General features: G+C 62.4%; 2 protein-coding genes across 3 annotated transcripts; one reads left to right on the forward strand and one right to left on the reverse strand.

Annotated features, from left to right (window-relative positions):
- The first annotated feature begins 210 nt into the window (after positions 1-210).
- SCNN1D (sodium channel epithelial 1 subunit delta) lies at positions 211-3,790 on the forward strand. Its single transcript, XM_026006928.2, has 12 exons — positions 211-572; positions 1,110-1,317; positions 1,401-1,591; positions 1,747-1,835; positions 1,909-2,072; positions 2,181-2,279; positions 2,534-2,651; positions 2,761-2,839; positions 2,926-2,983; positions 3,102-3,217; positions 3,329-3,404; positions 3,503-3,790. Exons 1-12 carry the CDS (start codon positions 211-213, stop codon positions 3,788-3,790), a joined length of 1,848 nt encoding a protein of 615 aa, XP_025862713.2.
- A 1,224-nt stretch (positions 3,791-5,014) lies between these two features.
- On the reverse strand, positions 5,015-20,018 carry ACAP3 (ArfGAP with coiled-coil, ankyrin repeat and PH domains 3). Of its 2 annotated transcripts, none has more exons than XM_072730940.1 (24): positions 19,536-20,018; positions 15,935-15,992; positions 15,058-15,177; positions 14,823-14,876; positions 13,671-13,729; positions 12,634-12,817; positions 12,161-12,205; positions 11,924-12,019; positions 11,766-11,840; positions 11,303-11,314; positions 10,576-10,688; positions 10,437-10,488; positions 10,118-10,218; positions 9,931-10,042; positions 9,418-9,626; positions 9,269-9,338; positions 9,059-9,153; positions 8,775-8,977; positions 8,508-8,612; positions 7,379-7,477; positions 7,059-7,279; positions 6,807-6,916; positions 6,605-6,715; positions 5,015-6,492 (listed from the first exon to the last, which is right to left on the reverse strand). In XM_072730940.1, exons 1-24 carry the CDS (start codon positions 19,580-19,582, stop codon positions 6,345-6,347), a joined length of 2,499 nt encoding a protein of 832 aa, XP_072587041.1. In that variant the 5' UTR covers positions 19,583-20,018; the 3' UTR covers positions 5,015-6,344. The 2 variants fall into 2 exon arrangements, with proteins under 2 accessions (XP_072587041.1, XP_072587040.1); XM_072730939.1 differs by having other exon boundaries at positions 8,508-8,615.
- Between the last annotated feature and the right edge of the window lie 154 nt (positions 20,019-20,172).

Genomic DNA, 20,172 nt, shown 5'->3' on the forward strand with positions numbered 1-20,172 from the left:
GCTGGGGAATCGCTGTGGGGCTGGACCCAGGCCTCTGATAGGGCCTCAACAGGCTGGGCAATGCCCCCAGCAGCCAAGCGACATGACTGAAGTTCCTGGGGGCAGAGAATGGAAGTCCTGGTGGCGTGGGGTGAGGAGGCCCACATGGAGTCAGGCTGGGGCACAGGCTGGGGCCACACTAAGCTTGCTTCTTGGATGCAGGTAAGGGCCATGGCCCTCACTCCTGGGGGTTCCCCGAAGTCGCAGGAGGCGCAGCCGCCACTGCCACCACTGCCCGAGGACAGGCGGCAGGAGAGGCTAGTGGAGCTCCACACCTCCTTCAGGGAGCTCTTCACCTTCTTCTGCACCAATGCCACCATCCATGGCACCATCCGCCTCGTCTGCTCCAGCCACAACCGCCTCAAGACAGCATCCTGGGGGCTGCTGTTCGTGGGTGCCCTGGCTGCACTCTATTGGCAGTTTGGGCTCCTCTTTGAGCAGTACTGGCGCTACCCAGTCATCATGACGGTGTCCGTGCACTCAGAGCGAAAGCTCTTCCCGTCCGTCACTCTGTGCGACATGAACCCCCACAGGTGGGGGCGGGGGGCTGGCCAGTGGGTTTCTGCCCCCCCGGCAGCCTGTGGGCATCTCCCCAGGTGTGGTCACAGTGGAAGCCCCAGTGGCTCACAACGCCCAGGTCATGGGTGACTCCACCTCTCACTACACCCCTGTGCCCAGCCAGGAACTCTGAGCCCTCCGCCCTGGGCAGCGGTGGTGGGGAGTGGGGGTGGGGCACGTTCAGGGCCAGAGAGGAGCCATTTGGAGCCTGTTGTGATCTGTGCCACCCAGACACCCAGGTGCTGGGCAGCTGGGAAGGGTGAGGGGAGGTGGGAGGGAGCTTCCCAGAAGCATAGCCTGGAGCTAGGCTTCGGGTAGAAGGAGGTTGCAGGAGCAAAGATAGTGGAGGGGAGTCCACACGGGGCCCCTCTAGATTCCCCCAAACTGATCTTTGGGATCAGTGCCACGGAGGCCGGCACACTCTCCCCTGGCAGTAACTTGTGGCTGATGTGGGGGACTTCCGGGGTGGCTTTGACTCAACCTGCCCCCATCCCTTGCCCATCACCCGCTAGGCCGAGGTCAGCCTGCCACCATCTGCAGGTACTAGATGAGTTTGCCCGGGAGAATATCCACTCTCTCTACAAATTTAACTTCAGCGGGGACAGGGATGTCCTCTGTGCTGGTGACCGGGTCCCACTGCCGGCCTTCTACTTGGACCGCACGATCCGCCTGCAAAGGCTGAGCCAACCAGGTCATCAGAACAAAGTGGGTTTCAGACTGGTGAGTGTCCCTGGCCCTGAAAGGTCCTGGCATGGGTGTGGGCAGGAGAGGAGACCATGCTGAAGTGACCCCACACCCCCCAGTGTAACAGCACAGGTGGAGACTGCTTCTACCGGGCTCACTCATCAGGTGTGACAGCCGCCAGAGAATGGTACCACTTCCACTATGTGAACATCTTGGCCCTGCTGCCCACTGCCCGTGAGGACAGCCACCGAAGCCACAGAGGCCACTTTATCTTCTCCTGCCAATTTGATGGCCAGGACTGCCAGGCCCGGTGAGTGGGAGTGGGCAGGTGGCTGGGTGCCAGCCCTGGGGTCTGGCTGGCAGCAAACAGCTTCCTCCAGAGATAAGGCCACAGTCCCCCAGGCCATGTGCAATGGATCATGGCCCAAAGATGTGTGCTGGTCTGAGTGTGGCTCCTGGCTCCAGGCACTTCCAGACCGTCCACCACCCCACCTACGGCAGCTGTTACACCTTCAATGGCATCTCGGCCAAGCAGCACCCGGGCATCACCCACGGTGAGTGCCATCCCCAGGCTGAATGGGACATGGGGCCTCTGGGCCAGCCTGGCCTTACCCCCTCCTTTCTCAGGGATCAGCCTGGTCCTCAGAGCTGAGCAGCAGGACCAGGTCCCTCTGCTGTCCACGGAGGCCAGCATCAAGGTCATGATTCACGGGCGTGACCACACGCCCTTCCTGGAGCACCAGGGCTTCAGCGTCCGGCCAGGGACCGAGACCACCATTGGCATCCGAGAGGTGGGTGGGCTCCTGGGAGCAGGGGCAGAAGAAGGGCTCCACTTCTCTACCCAACCCTGGGGCATCAAGGGGGGGACAGTGGAACTGAAGAGTGTCTCCTCCCATCAGGATGAGGTGCACCGGTTGGGGAGCCCCTACAGCCACTGCACCACGGGTGCTGAGGGCGTGGATGTGCAACTACTCTACAATGCCTCATATACTCTGCAGGTGAGTCTGGGGCCACAGGATGGGGGGAGCGTTCAGGAGGGACCCGGGAGGCCAGGAGAGAGGGTGGTCAGGGCAAAGCCAGGTAGGAGGGTTCAGGGGGAGGGGTGACCATGGAGGAGGGCACAAGGAGGGCAGGTGCTCCGCTGAAAAGGAGATGAACCGGGTCCTCTTACAGGCTCAGGAGAGGGCTGGTTCCCCCCAGGACCTTCAGCTCATGTCTCTGGCTGTTCCTCCCCACACACCTGTCCCCCCAGACCTGCCTGGTGTCCTGCTTCCAGCAGCTGATGGTGGAGACCTGCTCCTGCGGCTACTACTTCTACCCCCTGCCGTCAGGGGCTGAGTACTGCAGCTATACCAGGCACCCTGGCTGGGGTGAGACCCAACCCCCCACCCCAGCCTGGCGCCCACGAGGGGGTGGAGCACTGTCAGGCCCTGCCCAGGATGGATTCTCCTGGGTTCATTGGTGACCCCTCCTCCACAGGTCACTGCTTCTACCGCCTCTACGGGGACCTGGGGCCCCACCGGCTGGCCTGTGCCTCACGCTGCCCCAGGCCCTGCAGGTGAGCGCAGTGTGGGAGTCCAGAGCTGGGGATTGCTGCTATAGCAGCAGCACCGCGGGAGTGTGATGGGGGCCTGTCTCTCCCAGGGAGTCTTCCTACAAGCTCTCCGCTGGGACCTCCAGGTGGCCTTCCTCAAAGTCAGCTGTGAGTCCCCTCAGGAGTGGGGTGGGGGGTGGGCATGCAGGTGGGTCTCACAGGTCCCAGGGAGCCCACCCTAGGGGAGCCTGGGCCCTGCAGTACCCATGCCCTGCCTGCCGCCCAGCACCCTGAGGGCTGGCAGGAGCAGTGGTCACAGCGAGCCCTCTGTGTACAGGACTGGATCCTGTCTGCACTAGGCAAGCGGGACCCCAGGAGCCTGAGCCAGAACCCAGGCCTCAGGTGGGTGCATGCACCTTCAGGGTCCTGGCCCTGCTGTCTTCCAGCCTGTCCTTCACTGCCCTGAGGAGGGGCCCTGCCAGGCTGGCCCCTCACCCCTCTGCCTTGCCCTAGGAGCCATGTGGCCAAGGTGAACATCTTCTATCAGGAGCTCAACTACCGGACAGTGGATGAGACACCCATTTACTCGGTGAGCCCACCAGGAACCAGAGCAGGGCTGGGAGCAGGACCCAGAACCTCCCGGGGCCCAGCCCTGTGCACCGGCTCACTACCCACTGACACTTGCAGGTGCCTCAGCTGCTTTCAGCCATGGGCAGCCTCTGGAGCCTGTGGTTTGGTTCATCTGTTCTCTCTGTCCTGGAGCTGCTGGAGCTGCTGCTTGATGCCATAGCCCTCGCGCTGCTACTAGGCTGTCGCTGGCTCCGCAGAGTGCAGGCGCCTTCACCAGGGGCAGCCACAGGAGCATCCCGGGGTACACCAGAAGCCAACCAGTTGCCCACGGATGGCAGGAATGACATTAATCCTCGGGGGGGGCCCTGCCAGCCTCATCCCCCACAACGCTCCCGGGAGCCCTGACAGGAGTCCTTGCTGAAGAGTTAGGCCAAGTGAGAGCCCCAGTCTCCCCACACCTGAACCTGCTGGAACTTGTCCTGATCCTGAAGTCTCTCCTGACTGCCCAGGGTGAACCAGACCAGCCCCACAGAGCTGCCCCCAGCCAGCTAAGCCAAACCCAGGGCCCAGGAAGCAGCATCGGGACCTGCAGGCAGGCAGGCAGGCGGGTAAGCACTCTCATCAGCCCAGCCACCCTGCCCAGCGGTGGTGGCCTCACTCAGGGATGCCCAGAGCAGTGTCTCTGCTGCTCTGGATTCCCGTGTCTAGTCTGTGCATTGCTGTGAGTGTGTGTGTTGCAAGAGGGAGGGGGCTGGGCAGCCCAGGTGGCTCAGTGATTTAGCGCCACCTTCAGCCCAGGGTGTGATCCTGGAGGCCCTGGATCGAGTCCCACGCGGGGCTCCCGGCGTGGAGCCCGCTTCTCCCTCTGCCTGTGTCTCTGCCTCTCTCTCTGTGTGTCTCTCATGAATAAATAAATAAATAAATCTTTAAAAAAAAAGAGGGAGGGGGCCCCCCATATGGGTGTGTGCCTGTATGGTCAGCGTCATATAAATGAATGTGTGTCTCTAAATCACCTGTGTGCAGGTGCGTGCAGGCATCAGCCAGAGCCTCCCTCAGCTCAGGGCAGGTGGGAGGGAAGGTAGAGCCAGGACGGTACTTGGTAGCCTTGGGCTACTTTGTAATAAAATCAGTGATTCCACCTGGTGGCTACAGTGTGCGCACTTCCCAGTTACCCCTCCTGCGTAAGCTGAAAACCCCTGGCTATAAATCCACACTCCTTGGAGCCGCAGACACACTGTGGGGGCTGGGGGACAGGAGGACACCGTGCCCATGGCCAGCTTGCAGGGCCAGGGCTTGCCCAGGAGACAGGACAAGCCCCAGACCACTCTCACAACTAAGCATCCACTCCCTACTGTGCCCTCCAGGGGGCACAGGCCAGGCCAGAGAAAGGCAGGGGGGCGGGGGCTGGGGGAAGTCCCAAGGCCCCCAGCAGGCCCCCAGCAGGCCCCCAGCAGGCCCCCAGCAGGCCCCCAGCAGGCCGTGGCTGCGTTCTGGTTTACTGCATCCTTTCAGGGCATGGATGCTCTCCCACTCAGGGCCACCCCTCAGGGAAGCCAGGTGACCCAGAGACACCTCCTCCCCAGATGAGACAGAGTGGAGTAAGGCGGGTGAGCCAATGACAGGCAGGGATGCAAGCAGCAGTTTATTAACTGTGATCTGGAGCGGGGGCAGGTCCTGCCAGCCCGAGGCCCTGATGCAGGTAGTGGGGTGGGAGGTGGGGGCAGAGCTCAAGCAAGGAGAAAGGAGGGAGTTAATTCTGCTCTTTAGGGGTCACAGCCAACAGGCGATGGAGTTGGGGGACTCAGCACCCACCTTGCCGCCCATGGAGCCTCCCTGGACAGCTTTTGCATAGTGGCCTTGGCCAGACCAAGGATGTAAGTTGGGGTGAGGCCCAGCCACTGCCCCAGGGCTCCCGGAAGGGGGAATGCAGGATGAACGCCTTGGTGGGCCCTGGGGGGTGATTTGAGGGGCCCCTGGACCCATCCACAGGCCCGGCTAGAGGGGTGAGGCCAGTGAGGGGCAGGGTAGAGTTGCAGGAGCCTCCCCCCCGTGCAGGCAGAGCCAGGTGTGTCAAGGTGGTCCTCAAGAATCCACAGAGAAAAGACGCAAGACAAAGTGAGAAAGAGGTCGTTGTAGAAAATCTGCTCAGTCTGTGACAAAGAATGTCAGATGCAGGGGTGGAAAGTGCCAAAGTCCTTTATGCACCGGCTCTGGGCCAGAGCCTCTGGAGGAGGCAGGGACAGGTCTCCGGCCACACAGCACTGGGGCCTGTGTGGCCAGCCACATGGCCTTGGGACGCCTGCGTCCAGCCAGGGCTGAGGCCCCAGGCCACAGCCCACCCCCCCAGCACCCGAGAAGCCCAGCCTGGATGCTGGTAACTAAGTGAGGTACACGGGTTGATTCCCTGGATGGGCTGCCCCTTCTGCCCTCAAAGGGCACTGGTGGCCAGCCACCAGCCCCAGGGCCTAGCAGAGGGGCTCTGGGGGTGTGTAGGTGGGACCCAACTAGCAGGTCAGTGTTCTACGGCAGTAAAGGTGGGGGCACGAGGTGACACAGGCCCTGAAGGCAGAGAGGACCTAGGATGGATGCAGGGGCATAAGGTGACACAGGCCCCAGAGGGAGGGGGCGTCTGAGGGGCACAAGGTGACATGGGGCCTTCAGAGTGGTTTGTGACGTGAGCAACCCAGGTCCCCAGGAAAGGGGTCACCTGAAGACACGGGGTCCCCAGGTGTGATGAGGGGTACCAGGCGATGCAGCACCTCCCAGGGGGAAAGTGGGGCTTCTTAAGACTCAGTGCTGGGGTCCCTCACAAGCCCTGGGGCTGGGGCAGCTCTAAGGAGAGCTGGCCTGGCCCTGGAGCTCTCAGGAATCGGGCCCAGGGCCACCGGAGGCAGGGCAGGCAGGGTGGGGGGACAGGGAGGCTCCCGCTGCAGCCTCTGGCCAGACCCGGCCGCCCACCCTAGCTCTCCTCCAGGTGGAGGCTGATGAACTCCTGGATGCACCTGCGGTACTGCAGCTCCGTGGGGCTGGTCCCCAGCAGGGCGCCCGGCTGGCCAGGGGGCGCCTCGGCCTCTCGCATCTCCTCAGCCATGCGTGCCAGACGCAGCCTGTGGGAGATGCAGGATGAGGCACGCCACTTCCCCCACCTTGGTGGCCCCTCTACCCCTCACTGTGGACCCGAAGGCTCTCTCCCCACCCCGCGGCCCCGCCCACGCTCACAAAGTGACGATGTCTGCGTTTGCCTCCTGGACCGCGATGCTCAGCGGGTCCTGCTGCTCATGGTCCAAGGCATGCTGGTCAGCCCCTCGCTTCAAGAACAGGCACACCTGACTGCAGTGTGGAGAGGACGAGTCACAGGCAGCCCGGGGTGGGCTAAGGCAACCCGGGGCCCCCGCAGGTGGGAGGGGTGCCAGAGACTCACCCTGTGCGTCCCAGGAGCGTGGCGTGGTGCAGGGGCGCCCGGCCCCGGCTGTCTTTTTGGTTCACATCTGCTCCATTTTGCAGAAGGAATTCACAGACAATCAGGGAGCCCTGGGGAGCCGAGGACAGTTCAGGCTCAGCTGAGGAAACGGACCTTGGCTGGTCTCCAGGAGGGTACAGGGTATCCTGGTGTTTGGCACCATAAGGAAGCCAGTGCCAAAGACGCACCTGTGCCCTCCCCGCATCTGCTCACCCCTAGCACAGCCTGCACCAACGGCGTCTTGCCCTCGTCCTCTGTGTCAGCCCAGTTGACCTCCGCCCCGTGAGCCAGCGCGGCGGCCAGCGCAGGGAGGTCTCGGGTGCGCGCTGCTCGGTGTGCCAGAAGCCCAGGGTGTAGCTCACGCACGTCCGCCAGGCCCCAGGCCTCAGCCTCTCCGTCTGCCTCACCACTGGACTCCTCAGACTCTGCACCCTCTAAGGGGAGGAGTAAAGTCAGGGGCTGCGATATGGCCTGAAGGAGGGCCGGGGGAGGGCGCAGGCTGGGCTGCAGTGAGGCAGGTAGGGTGCACCCACCCTCCTCCGTGACACTGTCCACCACGGAGCCTGTGCTGAAGGCCAGAACGTCCGAGCTGCCATCAGAGCTGCCCCCTAAGCCACTGTCGCTGCTCAGACCTGTGGGGTCCAGGGACAGATGGAGGTCCTTAGAGTACCTGACTCCTCCCAGAGCCCTGCAGGAAGGCTAGAACGCCCATCCCGTCCCTGGGGAATGCCCTAGAGGAGGGGAGCTCTGCCTAGGATGGCGGGAAGGGGAGAAAACCAAGTGACAGCTCAAAGGAGCCCAAGTAGCGCACCCAAGAGCACAGCTACAGAGGAAGCCTACCCTCAGGCAGGTCAGCCCTAGCAGGATAGAGGGACTGAAGCATAACCGTGCAGTCAGGTGTTCAGGCCTGTTCATGGCGAGTGCATGCTGGGAGATCACCGTGCAGCGTGAGGTCTTCACCAAGTGCAGGGCACACCCCCATCCCTCCCCAAACACCCGAGCGAAATCCCAGATGGCTTACCCAAGGGCAGCCCCAGACTTAGGAATGATGGTGAGGCAGCGCCCTCTGCTGCCAGAGGACACCCCCTCATCACCCCACCCCCGCCCTCTTAGTTCCTGGTCTGGGTCCATGCCTTCTGCCTACATTGCCCAAAAAGCTCTACATGGGCAATGGGTAACCACTGGGTGCCAAGAAATCATTAACAGGAAGCCCTGCTTGTAGCATTGGGCCCCCAACTCCAAGGATTGTCTCTTAGGCTGGCTCCAGCACACAGCTGCCCAGGCCACAAGTGTCCATGCACACAAGTATGCACATGCCGTGTACAACCACGCACATCACATACACATACTGCAGTGTGCATACCACACACGCAATTCACATACATCACTCTTGAGGATCATGGCCTTAGCCTCTGATCCAGTGGCCAAGTAAGCCCAGACCCTTGAGAGGCTATCTCAGCCTTAGCTCTCCTTGGCCCCCAAATTCTCCCCAGCCCTGTCCTCCCTGCAAGGAACACCAGTCCCTCCAGTCTCCAAGCAAGGGGCTTTGGCTGGCCACACTCAGCCACCTTACAGGTGAGCCATGCCTGGCCCCTGCACTGCTGCCCTGACTGGGGCCAAAGGCAGTGGGCAGCAGGGTACTAGAGTCCTCACAGCACTTACTACGTGGACCAGCTGCAGCAGCTCCTGCGTCAAAGTAGGAGAAGAGGGAGTCCAGCTCATCTGGGCAGAAGAGAGAGTCCCTCCGGAACTTGCGTTCCCCAGCACCTGCTGCAGGGAGGTGGGGAAATTGAGGCCTAATCATGCTGGGAGTCTCTGTGTCCCTCCTCCTGCTCTACCCTGATCTTCCTAGGGCCTGAGGCTTGGCAGCTGCAGCCCACCTCCCACCCTTGCACAGGTATGTGAGCTGAGGGCACAGCCCCCTGGCACCTGAAGACAGAGCAGCCACGGAGGGCAGGACAGGCTCCAGTCGGACCTTGCGGCGGGCAGCAGGGGCTCGGGGGGAGCTGTGGTGGCGCTGGCACTTCTGCACCCGCCAGTGCCGAGGGGCTTCACGGGCTGGTGCTGAGGGCGGCTTCCGCAGGAACTTCTTTTCCACATACTTGTCCTTGATCCAGGCCTCTTTGTCTTGCCTGGACCAGGAGTGGACATGAGGTGGCACTCACGGGCGGGGGCTCCCCTGGCCTGGTCTAGGCTACCCCTCCCCACCTCACCTGGGGCTGCTGGCTGTAGGCTTCCTGCTACCTGGTCCCTCACACTGAGCCTCGTAGATCTGGTTCATGGTGCTGTTTCCAAGCTCACACATCAGCTAGCAGGACACAGGGTGTGCCAACATCAGCTCCAGCTCCAGGGCGCCCCACATCCCCCAAGCTGGCAGACATGGCTCCTGCTAGTGTGGCAGCTTGTGATGGCCTCATACATACCTTCAGCAGCTCCGGCTCCCACGAGTCCAGAGTCAGGGACCGCACCTTAGAGCAGTGGACACCCAGGCTCCTGGACAGTGAGGAGGTAGGGGTGAGTCAGGGAGCAGCTCGACCCCAGCACCCCTGCCCAGCCCACCCAGTGGGCCTACCTGTGAATGCCTGAGCACTCAATGCAGAGCAGCACACCCAGGTTGATGCTGGCCCAGCGGGGATCCAGCTGGCCACAGTCCCCACACTGGCTATTGCCAGCCACATTCTGCACACGCTGCAGCACACTCTCGCCCTTGACACTGCGCTCCCGAGAGTCTGTAGCAGAGTCGATGCTACTCGTGGATGGAGATGCTGTGCGGTCCAGCCTCTGTGGATGGTGTAAGGGGCCACTCAGCCCTCAGGAGCTCCAGCCTCCATCACCCCAGGGGGGCCCCCTCTCCCTCCCTAGCTGGAGGTGCCAGCACAGGCTAGGACAGCTAAAACATAAGCTGTGTGCTCACGTGTGCATGCATACTCACACGTACACAATATGCACACCAGCCTATACAGACACATGCTGACATCATACACATCTGCTTGCATGCAGCCTACAGGGGCCACCCCCCTGCAGCACACAGGCATCTCGCACACACATGCGCACACACACACAGAGGGTACTAAGAGGGCCACACCTCACTGTAGCAGCTGTCTGGGCTCTCCCGGTAGGCAGAGGCAATGCTGGCTTGCACAGCTTGAACCCAGGCCTGCCGCAGCTTCTCTGAGTCAGCCTGTAGCATGCAGCTCCTGGAGGAAGGGGTCCATCAGGCCAGGCAGGCAGGGGCTCCCTCCCCACCCCTGCCCTGGGTTGGGCCTCCTCACTTGGTGGGTGACACGACCTCAAAGCAGAACCTCCGCTCAATGTCCTCACATGGCTTCACAGAGCAAAGACGGAGGTCATCCACCACCACAGTCAGCACGTCCTGCAGGCAGTAGCACCATGGGCCTTGTGCTCAGCACCCAGCCCTGGTCCTGCACTGGCCACCTGTTTATCACTCTACTTCAAAGACACAGACTGTCTGACACCCAAGGGGTGTCCCCACCCCTGTACAACCTCCCCCCAAGGACCAGCCCACCCCAGGGTCCAGGAGGGGAGGGGCCCAGGAGTCACAGACCCAGCCCCAGCAGCCCTGAGGCGCACCTTGAGCTTCTTCTGGTAGACCAGCTGGCTGTTCTGGATGGAGAACCAGCGCCTGGGCAGGTGGATGGGCCAGGAAGGGGTCAGGCAGCGCCAACCCCATGTCTGCCCCACAGACCCCCTGGAAAGACCCCTCCCTCACCGGTTCCATGTCTTGAAGGCATTACTGGCCCTCTTGAAGAGATAGCCCTCCATCACCACACCGCTGGGTGCATCCACATCAAACTCCACTTTGGGCTCATCATAGGAGAAGTCCTGGGGGTGGTAGGAGCCCAGCCCCTAGTGAGTGTCCACCCCTGGCTGTGAGGACACTGCCGCCCTGCCAGGCTTCCCCCAGAGCCAACGCTGAGGTGAGGCACTGCCCTCCACAGCCTCTTCCTGACCCCAGCACAGAACATCGCCCTGAACTCCCTGGGGCAGATGCCTCCCATTACAGCTGAGGGCCCCCAGAGCCCTAGCCCTCACCCCACACCCACCCTTGTAGGGACAGAGGGCTCCGGGACCAGGAAGGAAGCTGCCTCCCCCCCCATCCGCAGTCTCCCATTCACACTGCCAGCTGGGACGACTCCAGCCAGCCTGACAGAGCTCCATTCACAGGGACTGAGGAGACACTGAGTGTTGTCCTGTGTGTCCGCGGTAGGAGAGGAGGCCCAGCCACCTGCTTCCCTGGCTGAGCGGAGGCAGAGAGGGACAGCTGCGCCCTTCCCGCGGGGGACGCGGTCCAGCTCAGCCCAAGTCCCGCTGGTGCCAGCCTCGGCTTCCAGCAAGTGCTCTCGCAGGTGCTCGGCGCGGAGGCCAGGAGTTGTCCTTGGTGCTGAAGCTCTTGGGCGGGCAGAGGCCCCGCCCTCCCCGGGGACACGCCCACTCACCTGCAGCAAAGTCTGGTGGGGGGGCCCGGGAGCAGCAGCGTGTGAGGAGGGGGAGAGAGAGCCAGTGAGTGCCAGCGGCTCCCAGCATCTGGAAATAGTCCCTCCTCCCTGCAGCCCATCTCAGGCCCACCTCCAGCCTGGGGCTGTCTAGGCCAGGGCCAGCAACGGAGGCAGGCCTCGGAGACCACCACTAGCCCAAGGGAAGGAAAGCCCGAATCCCAGCCCCAGCCCCAGCATCTGTGAGCTCAGGAGGCTGGCCCCGCCGCCCACCCTACTGCTCCACTCCTCCAGCTTGAAGCTCCTAAGGATGGAGACCTCCCCCTCGGAGGGCGGGCGCATTTCAAAGAGGAACAGCATCAGCCCCTGCAGAGGTGGCAGGCCTACACAGGGAATAGGGAATAGGAGGTACTGGTTTCTTGGGGTCCCCATCCGTGCAGGGAGGTCAGGGGCTGCAGGGCCTCACCCGCTGCTGGATGGCAGCATGCTTTCGCTCCATGTCCCGCTTTTCCACTGCAGAGTCGATCACCAGCTGGTCAAGCTGTGGGGGAGGGGCATGGGGGAGGAAGTGAATGAGCCTCCACTGAGACCCTGGTCTTGGGTCCACCTCACCCTAGGGCTCACCTCGGCTGCCAACTTCTTCATGTAGGGGTCCAGCTGGTGCAGCAGGCTGTAGCCTTGCTGAAAGAAACTGTACTGGGCATGCATGAAGGACAGCATCTGTAAGGGGGGGGGGTACAGGTGGGGGGTCCTCAGCAGCAGTGACCAGAGGACCCAATAGGTATCCTCACACCTAGCACACCTCACAAGCCTGCACTGGAGGCCAATGCCCCCACTCCCACCCCCTCACCAATCACTCACAGAATCCAAGATTTCAAACTTCTTCTTGGCCTGAAGGACATTGATCTGCCAGGGGAGAGGTGAACAGGTGAAGGGTGCTGGGGCTGAGGTAGCCCATGGCCTGTCCCCCAGGCTGCTTGTGGTCCCCTGAGACCCCCAGCTCATCTTCAGCTCCCTGCACTTTTGCCACCCTCACTCTCCCATGGTCATGGAGTCCTTCCCCAAGTCAAGACTTTGGGCTCTTCCCATGAACAAAGCCAGAAATTCTCACATCTGCTCTGAGGCCCTCCAAGCCCCCCTCACTCTTCAAAGCCTCAGTCCACCCTCTGCACCCTGCAGTCTTGCAGCCTCACATTCATCTCCAGCCCACTCCCAATGCTGAGCCTTTGCCTAGGCACCACCCCCCACCATGTTCCTTCCCAAGATCTGGCATCCAAGGTTTCCTAGAGCCAGAGGGGACTCTCTGAACACCAGCCCCCTGCCCAGCGGCTGACCTGGAGTACATAGTCTAGTGCCAGGTGACGGAAGCACTTCCGGGTGAGGGTCAAGGCACCTGTGGCCTCCTCCACCTCATGGGGACGGTGCCGTGGAGCCTGGGCATTCCTCACGAGGGACAGCTCCATGTCCTCTCGAACTTTGTCAAACTGCTTCTTGGTCTCCTTGAACTTCCGCACATCCCTGGGGGCAGGGAGTGTCAGGTTGGGGCCTTGGGAGGGGTGCATGTAGGTCTCCCACCTTCATGAATTGCCCTCCCTCCACTAGCACCCACTCTGTGCTCTGGCGCAGAGCCTCCCCTCCCTACTTCCCTGCCCCCGCACCCCCACCCCCATGCCAGGGCTCTCCTCCTTCTCCTCTCCCTCCTCTTCACCTTCCCTCTTCCCCTCCGTCCTCCCCCTCCCTCTCTTTCCCCATCCTTCCTCCTCTCCCTCCTCCTCTCTCCCCTCCTTCCCAATCCTTCCCCTCCCCATCCTCCCTCTCTCCACTTTTCCCCCTCTCCCCTCCGTCCTCCTCATCCTTCCTCCATCTCCCTCCCCCTCTCCCTCCTCCCCCATCCTCCTCTCCCACCAGTCCCCCTCTCGTGATCCAGGCCTCCTCCTGCCCTTTACCACTTCACTCCCAGGATCACTCCAGCCTAGAGACCCCCTGCCTCACCCTAGACCCCAGACTCATACTCAGATCCAACTCGACATCACTCAGGAGTGCCATAAGCACTCCACCTATACACGAAGGCACAGAGCTCAGACCTCCACCCAGCCCCGCCCCTCCCACCACCACCCTAACCCTCACCCCTTGCCTGGGGCCTGCCTGGCTACCCTGTGTCCTCTCTGACCCCTCGCCCTGCCTTCCAGGCACTGCCTCCTCAACCCCAGCCTCACCCACCTCCAAGCCCTGGTTCCTGCTAAATCTCCACTCAGTCTTGAGGCCCCAGGCCTCCCAAATTAAGCATAGCTCTGGTCTGCTCCCCACTCCACCAACCCCTCCCAGGGCCAGTAGAGGCCAGGCCTCCCTCAGGGGTCTGAGGGCCACTCACTCTTTGACAAAGTTGTGGAGCTGCTGCCTCACAGACCTCTGGGCCTGGTCAAACAGGATCTGGGGGCCGAGGGAGGGAAGTGGTGTTGGGGTCTACTTCTATACAACTCCATGGGCTGAGCCCCTGTCCCTCCAAGGGAGGACCAGGGAAACCGGGCCCAGCCCTGCCTGGGCCCCAGCAGGTCACTCACACAGAGCCAGCCTCATGGGGTCCAGGAGAGTGGGTTTGGCCCCAGGCCTGGGTCACTGCCCAAAGGCCACAGCTGTGACCACCTGCCCATCTCCCCTACCTGGCTCTTAGCCAAACGAGAGACCAAAGCTATCTCAGGCAGGTCCCCCTCCTATGGCACCACCTCATGCCAACTCAGAGCAGGCACACACAGGCCACTGAGTATACTCACTGCCTCCCAGGAGGCCACATAAGCACAGCCAGGCCTACAGCAGAAAGGAGGGGGTCAGAGCCCAGAGCTCGTGAGGGCTTGGCCTGGGGAACAGGAGACGGTGGAAGAGCCTCCCGACAACATGGATTGGGCCCAGAATCAGACCCTCCCATCATGGGAGGAGGGTTAGGCCCTAACTAGGGACAGAGAGACAGACAACTAGGGCAGAACGCACTGTTCTGAGCTGGTTTATCTCTATACTTCCCCTGCTGGAGTGGGGCTCCTCGATCACTCTGGGACCCTGGTTCCCAAGCCAGGGTCTGACCACCCACAGGTGCTCGAGATCCTGAGAGACTCAAGGTCACCCAGACCCAGCCTGGGTGGCAGTGAGGTCAGCAGTCATCCCTGGGCCATGGGGTCAGCTGGGCCAAGTGGGGGACCCTAAAGGAGCCTCTGAGGTAGCCCCCACCCTGAGACCCCACTGTCCTCAGACCTGGGTTGGTATTGTTCCCTCTGCCCCACCCCCACTGTCTGGCCCCCATCTGGGACACAGTAGAGCACCTCAGTGGTATCCCCCCACCCTGGCAGGCTGAGGAGTAGGAATGTGGCTTCCTAATACTGGCCAGCTCAGCTCTCTCTGAGCCAGCTGAGGGCAGTTCCAGGCTGGGCGGGGCCTGAGGGAAGCCAGTGGCGGGGCTGTTGGGATGAGTAGCCAGAGGGATGTGCTCTTGGCCAGGCCACCACACATCAACCCCCCCCAGGCCAGGGCTTACCATGTGGTAGTTGACCATCTCCTGCAGGCTGTCTCCAAACCTCTGCAGACATTCCTAGGGGGAGACAGGGTAGGGAAGATGACACGGCTGTATTCCCAGGATTGTTGGCATCTCCTTGCCCACAGGTCTCAGAGCCAACCAGCCCTGCAGCCCAGCACAGATGCCCACCGGCGCCGACAGCCTAGGCACCATCACCGGGCTGCCTGCCGGTGCCCACCTTCAGCTCCCCCCTCACCGAAATGACGGAGTCGCCCTGGCACTGCTGGGACAGGTCTCGAACACCACTCACGAACAGTCTGTTGGTTGTGACATAGGCTTTGCCAGCCTCTATCATGCTGCTGCACAGCTTGACCAGCTATGGATGATAGAAGGAGGACCATTCACTGTGCCTGCAAGTGGCAGCCCTCCCCTCCTCCCAGAGACCAGGCCCCAGGGCTGGGGACCACCCAGGGGCAGCCAGAGTTCAGCTCAGTGCCCAGGACACAGCTGTCTCCGCAGAGCCAGCCCTCTCTCTCACCCACCAGGAGCTATATGGACAGCCAGGGGCCGTGAGGGTCTTGGCTCCAGAGCAGAAGCCCAGAGGAGAAGCCCAGAGCAGGGGAACACAGGGAGGAAGTGGGCATGTGGTCTTGGCCAGGGGCTGGCAGGACCAGCCAGTGAAGGCCTCAGGGATGCCACCCCTCCCTCTGCCTCTCCTCCTACCCCACTCCTTCCCCTGGGCCCCTACCCCAGTCACCCAAAAGCACCCTTTGCACCCTCCTTGCCCTACAGAGGGTGGGAGGGGACTCACAAAGGCCTACCCCCACTTCATGGGAGACACACATGTGCAAGCAGCATGTGCACCCTGGGACAGTTACGATAGGCTACAGCCAGGGAGAAGGGGGGACTGACCCAGACCCTGTACACCACACACGGGGGGGCGGGGTGGAGGAGGCACGCCCTGCACGCACACTCACACGTACACACATGCTTACACACTCGCACACACATATTCACTCGCACACAAGCATGCCGTCCCGTGAGCCAGTCGGGGCCAGGCCTTGGGACAGAGCAGCAGCATTGGACCCCATGCACCCCACCCCACCCCGCCACACCCCAGACCCCCCCTTCACCTTGTCTAGTTTTGCCTCAATCTCCACCACGTCGGTTTCCACCTCATCAATAGTAGCCCTGCAACAAGAGCGAAGGTGTTTGCAGACCAACCCACAGCAAGCTGCTGAGCCCTGCAGGGCCAGGGGTCAGGCTGGGGTTTCCTTGTCCTCCATGCCTCCGTGAGGATGTGCAGTGGGAAAGGATCACAGAGCTTATGGCCACCTGCTCCTGTCAGCCCTCCTGCTGTCCAGGGTGCCTCAGATATGCAGGAAATGGAGGCTGGCAAAGGCAGATGCCCCCCTGGGCAGAGGGTGACGGACTGGGACCCAGGTCCACCTGACTCCAGAGCCACCCAGCCTCCACCCCACCACCCCTGTCAGCCATGATGGCCCCACCTGGGGTCTGGCTGCTCTGGCCCCAGAGAGAGAAGGTCAGACGAGCCCCTGAGGACAGAGGGAGAGGCTGCAGCCATTCTCCTGGCCCACCCACTGCACTTCTTGGGGCTCAGTTGACCCCAGACCCCACCTTGGGCCTGGGGACCCAGGAGCAGACCAGTCTCAGGACCCAAAACCATAGGCCAGCTGCTTCCTCTGGTTCTGGCAGCATCACGAGAGCCCAGACTAACTGTGGAGGGGGGGGGCCCTGAGTCCTCCAACCTCACCATGACAAACAGCACAGTTTGCTCAAAGGGAGCAGTGGGGCAAGCCTCAGAGGAGCCCACTCTCACCGGAACAGCCTGACAATGGTGCGGTCTCAGGGAGGCAAGAGTTAACGAATGACATCACCAGAGCAGCCACACACACATACACACACACACACACACACACACACACAGGAGAATCCCCGGAAGGCGGCGAGGCAGATGGATCAGGCACGTGATCCCCCTCCCCGGTTCTGGGAACAGGAAATAGGGAAAGAGGGCCAGGATCCCAGCGCCACCCCCCCAACCCGTTCAGCCTGTGAACTGGACCCATCTGCCTCCTGGGGGTGGACGACAGCAGGGAATGAGGGCCAGGGGTGACAGTGGGGCTCTGAGGGACTGGCAAGGCTCCAGGGACAGGTCTTAGGTGGAGGTCAGACAGAGGGAAGGCCATCCATGCCCAGTGGACCCTTGCTGCCCCCATGGCTGGCGGGGGTTGGGGGAAGTGGGGACTGTGTTCCAGGGTTTCCCAGGCCTTGGCTCAGGGACCTAGTCTTTCATATGGGGTGTAGTTCTGTGTGCCCCCAATCTAGATCTGTCAGGAGGGCACCAGGGTGCCCCAGCCAGGGACGTTGAAGTTCCCACCCCCTTCCCTGACTGGTCCTGGGCTCCTCTCTTACCATGGGGATCTCTGAGTTCCAGAGAAGGGACTGACCACCCACCCAGGGGTAGATGCTGCTCCTGGGCAAGGAGGGGCCCCTCACCCTGCCCCGCAAGGGTGGGGCCAACTAGATGCTGATGAATGTGCTCATTGGGGCAAGGTAGGTGCTCTGCAGAGAGCAGAGAACCAGCACCCTGCCCTGGGGGCTCTGTGCCCATCTCCCAGCCCCTGCCCTCAAAGACCTAAGGCCTCCTCTCCTGTCCTCCCTCCAGGATTTCTTCAGTAGCTTGGATTACAAGGAGGAGGGTGAGGCAGGCTTCCCCACCAAAGCCATGACTCAGCGCCTGAAGCCCCACCCAGGGGAGGGGGCAGCACCTCCAGGCCTGTCTGGAAGAGTCTGGACTCTCCCACATGCATCCCAAGGTTGTGGGGCTCTCCCCAGGCCAAGAGCATGGGGGCATGGTCCCTATTTCCAGGGCTGGGGCCACCTGGCCTCTTGTCACTGACTACAGCCTCCCACCCAGCCTTACTGTGGCTGACCCCAGGCCTGCCACCAGGAAGTCCCAGGTTACATTTCAGTGGCACCTGAGGGTGCAGAAATAGTGGGACCCCAGGAGAACCTCAAATCCCTGTTAAATCTCAGTCCAACCCCGAAATCCACAATGTGGCTTCTGTGGCCCAAGGTTCAGATGAATTTCCTCAGTCCTCATCCCAGGCCTAGCTGGGCACCTTCCTGGGGTAGCCTCTCCCAGCCAGAGGAAGCACAGCAAAACCCAGGCAGCCACTGTACCCACTGTGGGCTATGGACAGACCAGCCTAGTATGGGAGGGAAGGCCTGGAGGTGAATGAGGTGTCAATGACCCCAATTTGCCCCGGCAAAGTGGGTCTGCACCTCTCCACTCAGGGGAAGAAGGACCATAAGGCTCTGAGCAAGGGGCTAGGGTGAGGTGTGGGGGCTTCAATCAGGACTGAGGCCCCAGCTGAGGCCCCAGCTATATCCTCCCCCGTAGCCTGGGTTCTAAAAGACAGTGGGCGGTGGTAGGGATGTAGGATTGTGGGTGCCAGAATTGCTCACACCCCTTCCCTCAATCAATCATCAACAGAAAATGGGAGAATGCAGAGGATCACCCCCAGACCTTCTGCCCCGGGGGCCCTTCCTGGGCCAACCCCCTACCCCTCATCCCTAGCCTCCCCAAGCCTTTGCTGCTGGCTCCCCTGCGTGATGATTGTGCAAGGGGCCCGAGAGTTAGAGTACCAATCCGAAGGCTCACCAGCACATCCACACACAGGTCCTCTTGCTGGCACACCCAGAATTCAGCAGGCACACACACACATGACCAAGCACACGTGTGCACAGAAGCATGGTAGAAATGATCATGTGCAAGCAAATGTACACACACACTGTGACACAGTGTACACATAGACACGTGTGCTCATGGATGTGACATACACAGGAGTACAGATATGTATGCCTGATACCAGAACACACATGAACAAATTAGTATGTGTATCTTGTACCAAAGCTCATGTGTGCATGATAAACATTCAGTACAAGTATGCATACACCAGAAGCATTACAGAGTGACACACACAGGTACATGCACACATCAGCATGCTGCCCAAGGGTGCAGCCCACCCACCCACGCTCATGTCCAGGGTCAGGAGCCTCTGGGGAGAGTCTAGGGGAGCAGAGCTCACCCATATGTCCGCGACATAAGCATCTACACCTGATGCACAGAGGGTGCCCGAGGTGCAAGCAGATGAGCCTGTCTGCCAGGAAGGACTAAAAAGACGAGCCCGTGCAGAACCCCCAGCCGGAACTCCCACCCAGCCTACCCAGCCTAGCCCCTGCCCCTCCAACCTGCGAGGTCACCCCTGAGCGCTGGCTCCCTGCTGCCTGACGGGCAGGCACCCCCTCCACACAGACAGCCCTGGCCAGAGTTGGACGGCAGGGCCGGGAGGGTCTCAGTCCCGTTCAGGCACCCAGCACGGAGGTGCAGGCACAAAGCGGGGGTGGACACTCCCACGGAAAGGTGGCTCTCCTGGCAGCCTCCCCACCCCCCCCACACCACCCCGGCAAACCCCTGCGCGAGGTGACCAGCACAAGGGGCATCTTTTGTTCCAGGCCTTCGGGCCCGGGCTGCGGGCTTTGTGCGAGGCAGGGTCCTCCAGCTCCCGCCAGCGGCCCCCCCCCCCCGGCCCCGCAAAAAGGCAGCAACGACACCCCCCAACTGGCGCCCACCCACGGCGGCCCGGGGTGCCCCGAGGGGGCGGCGACCCCCGCCGACCACAAAGGGCCGCGCCGCCTCCGGGGGCGCACCTGAAGCGCGGCGAGTCCTTGATGCACTCTTCGAACTCCACCGTCATGGCTGCGGCGGCGGCGGCGCTCACTGGCACGAGGACCGCGGCGCTCCGAGCGGCATCCCCGGCCGCCCCGCTCGTCCGTCCGCCGGCCCGCCTGCGCCGCGCTCGGCGCCCGCCCGCCCTGGATTGAGGCCGCCGCGCCGCCGCCCCGCCCCGCCTGTCACAGCCGGGGAAGGTCGCCAAAGTCCGCCGCCCGCGCGCGCCGCCGGCTGTCACGGCCGGGGAGCGTCGCCAAAGTCCGCCGCCCGCGCGCGCCTCCCGCTGTCACGGCCGGGGAGCGTCGCCACACGCCTCTTCCTGCGTCTCGGGCCGCGGCCACGCCTGGCTCTGGCCCGACGCGCGGTCGTCCGCCCCCTCGCTCCCAGGTCACTACGGGCCGCGACGGAGTCGGACCCAGACACAGTCGGCTGAACCCGGGGCGCTGGAAGGGCGCGGGACTGCTTGCTCCAGCAATGCAACCGCTGAGCAACTCGGAGCGTTTGCAAGAACCGCCGGCGCGGATCGTGGGGACGGAGCCACGCCAGGCCGGCGGGCGCGGGGGAACAGGAGCGAGGGTGGACGGAAGTGTGAAAGCCCACGGGAGCGCCTCTCGG

This window comes from Vulpes vulpes, chromosome 12 (genome assembly GCF_048418805.1).
Source record: "Vulpes vulpes isolate BD-2025 chromosome 12, VulVul3, whole genome shotgun sequence".
Lineage (NCBI taxonomy): Eukaryota > Metazoa > Chordata > Mammalia > Carnivora > Canidae > Vulpes > Vulpes vulpes.

What these genes read in the sequence shown, in the direction of transcription:
- SCNN1D (XM_026006928.2), top strand. Translation starts at nt 211, where the DNA reads ATGGCCCTCACTCCTGGGGGTTCCCCGAAGTCGCAGGAGGCGCAGCCG. An exon ending in ACAAAGTGGGTTTCAGACTG is followed by an intron (nt 1,318 to 1,400) that starts GTGAGTGTCCCT and finishes CACACCCCCCAG; the next exon opens with TGTAACAGCACAGGTGGAGA. An exon ending in ATGCCTCATATACTCTGCAG is followed by an intron (nt 2,280 to 2,533) that starts GTGAGTCTGGGG and finishes CTGTCCCCCCAG; the next exon opens with ACCTGCCTGGTGTCCTGCTT.
- ACAP3 (XM_072730939.1), bottom strand. Translation starts at nt 19,582, where the DNA reads ATGACGGTGGAGTTCGAAGAGTGCATCAAGGACTCGCCGCGCTTCAG. An exon ending in GAGTGCTCAGGCATTCACAG is followed by an intron (nt 9,339 to 9,417) that starts GTAGGCCCACTG and finishes CTCACTGTCCAG; the next exon opens with GAGCCTGGGTGTCCACTGCT. An exon ending in ACGCTCCTGGGACGCACAGG is followed by an intron (nt 6,716 to 6,806) that starts GTGAGTCTCTGG and finishes TCCACACTGCAG; the next exon opens with TCAGGTGTGCCTGTTCTTGA.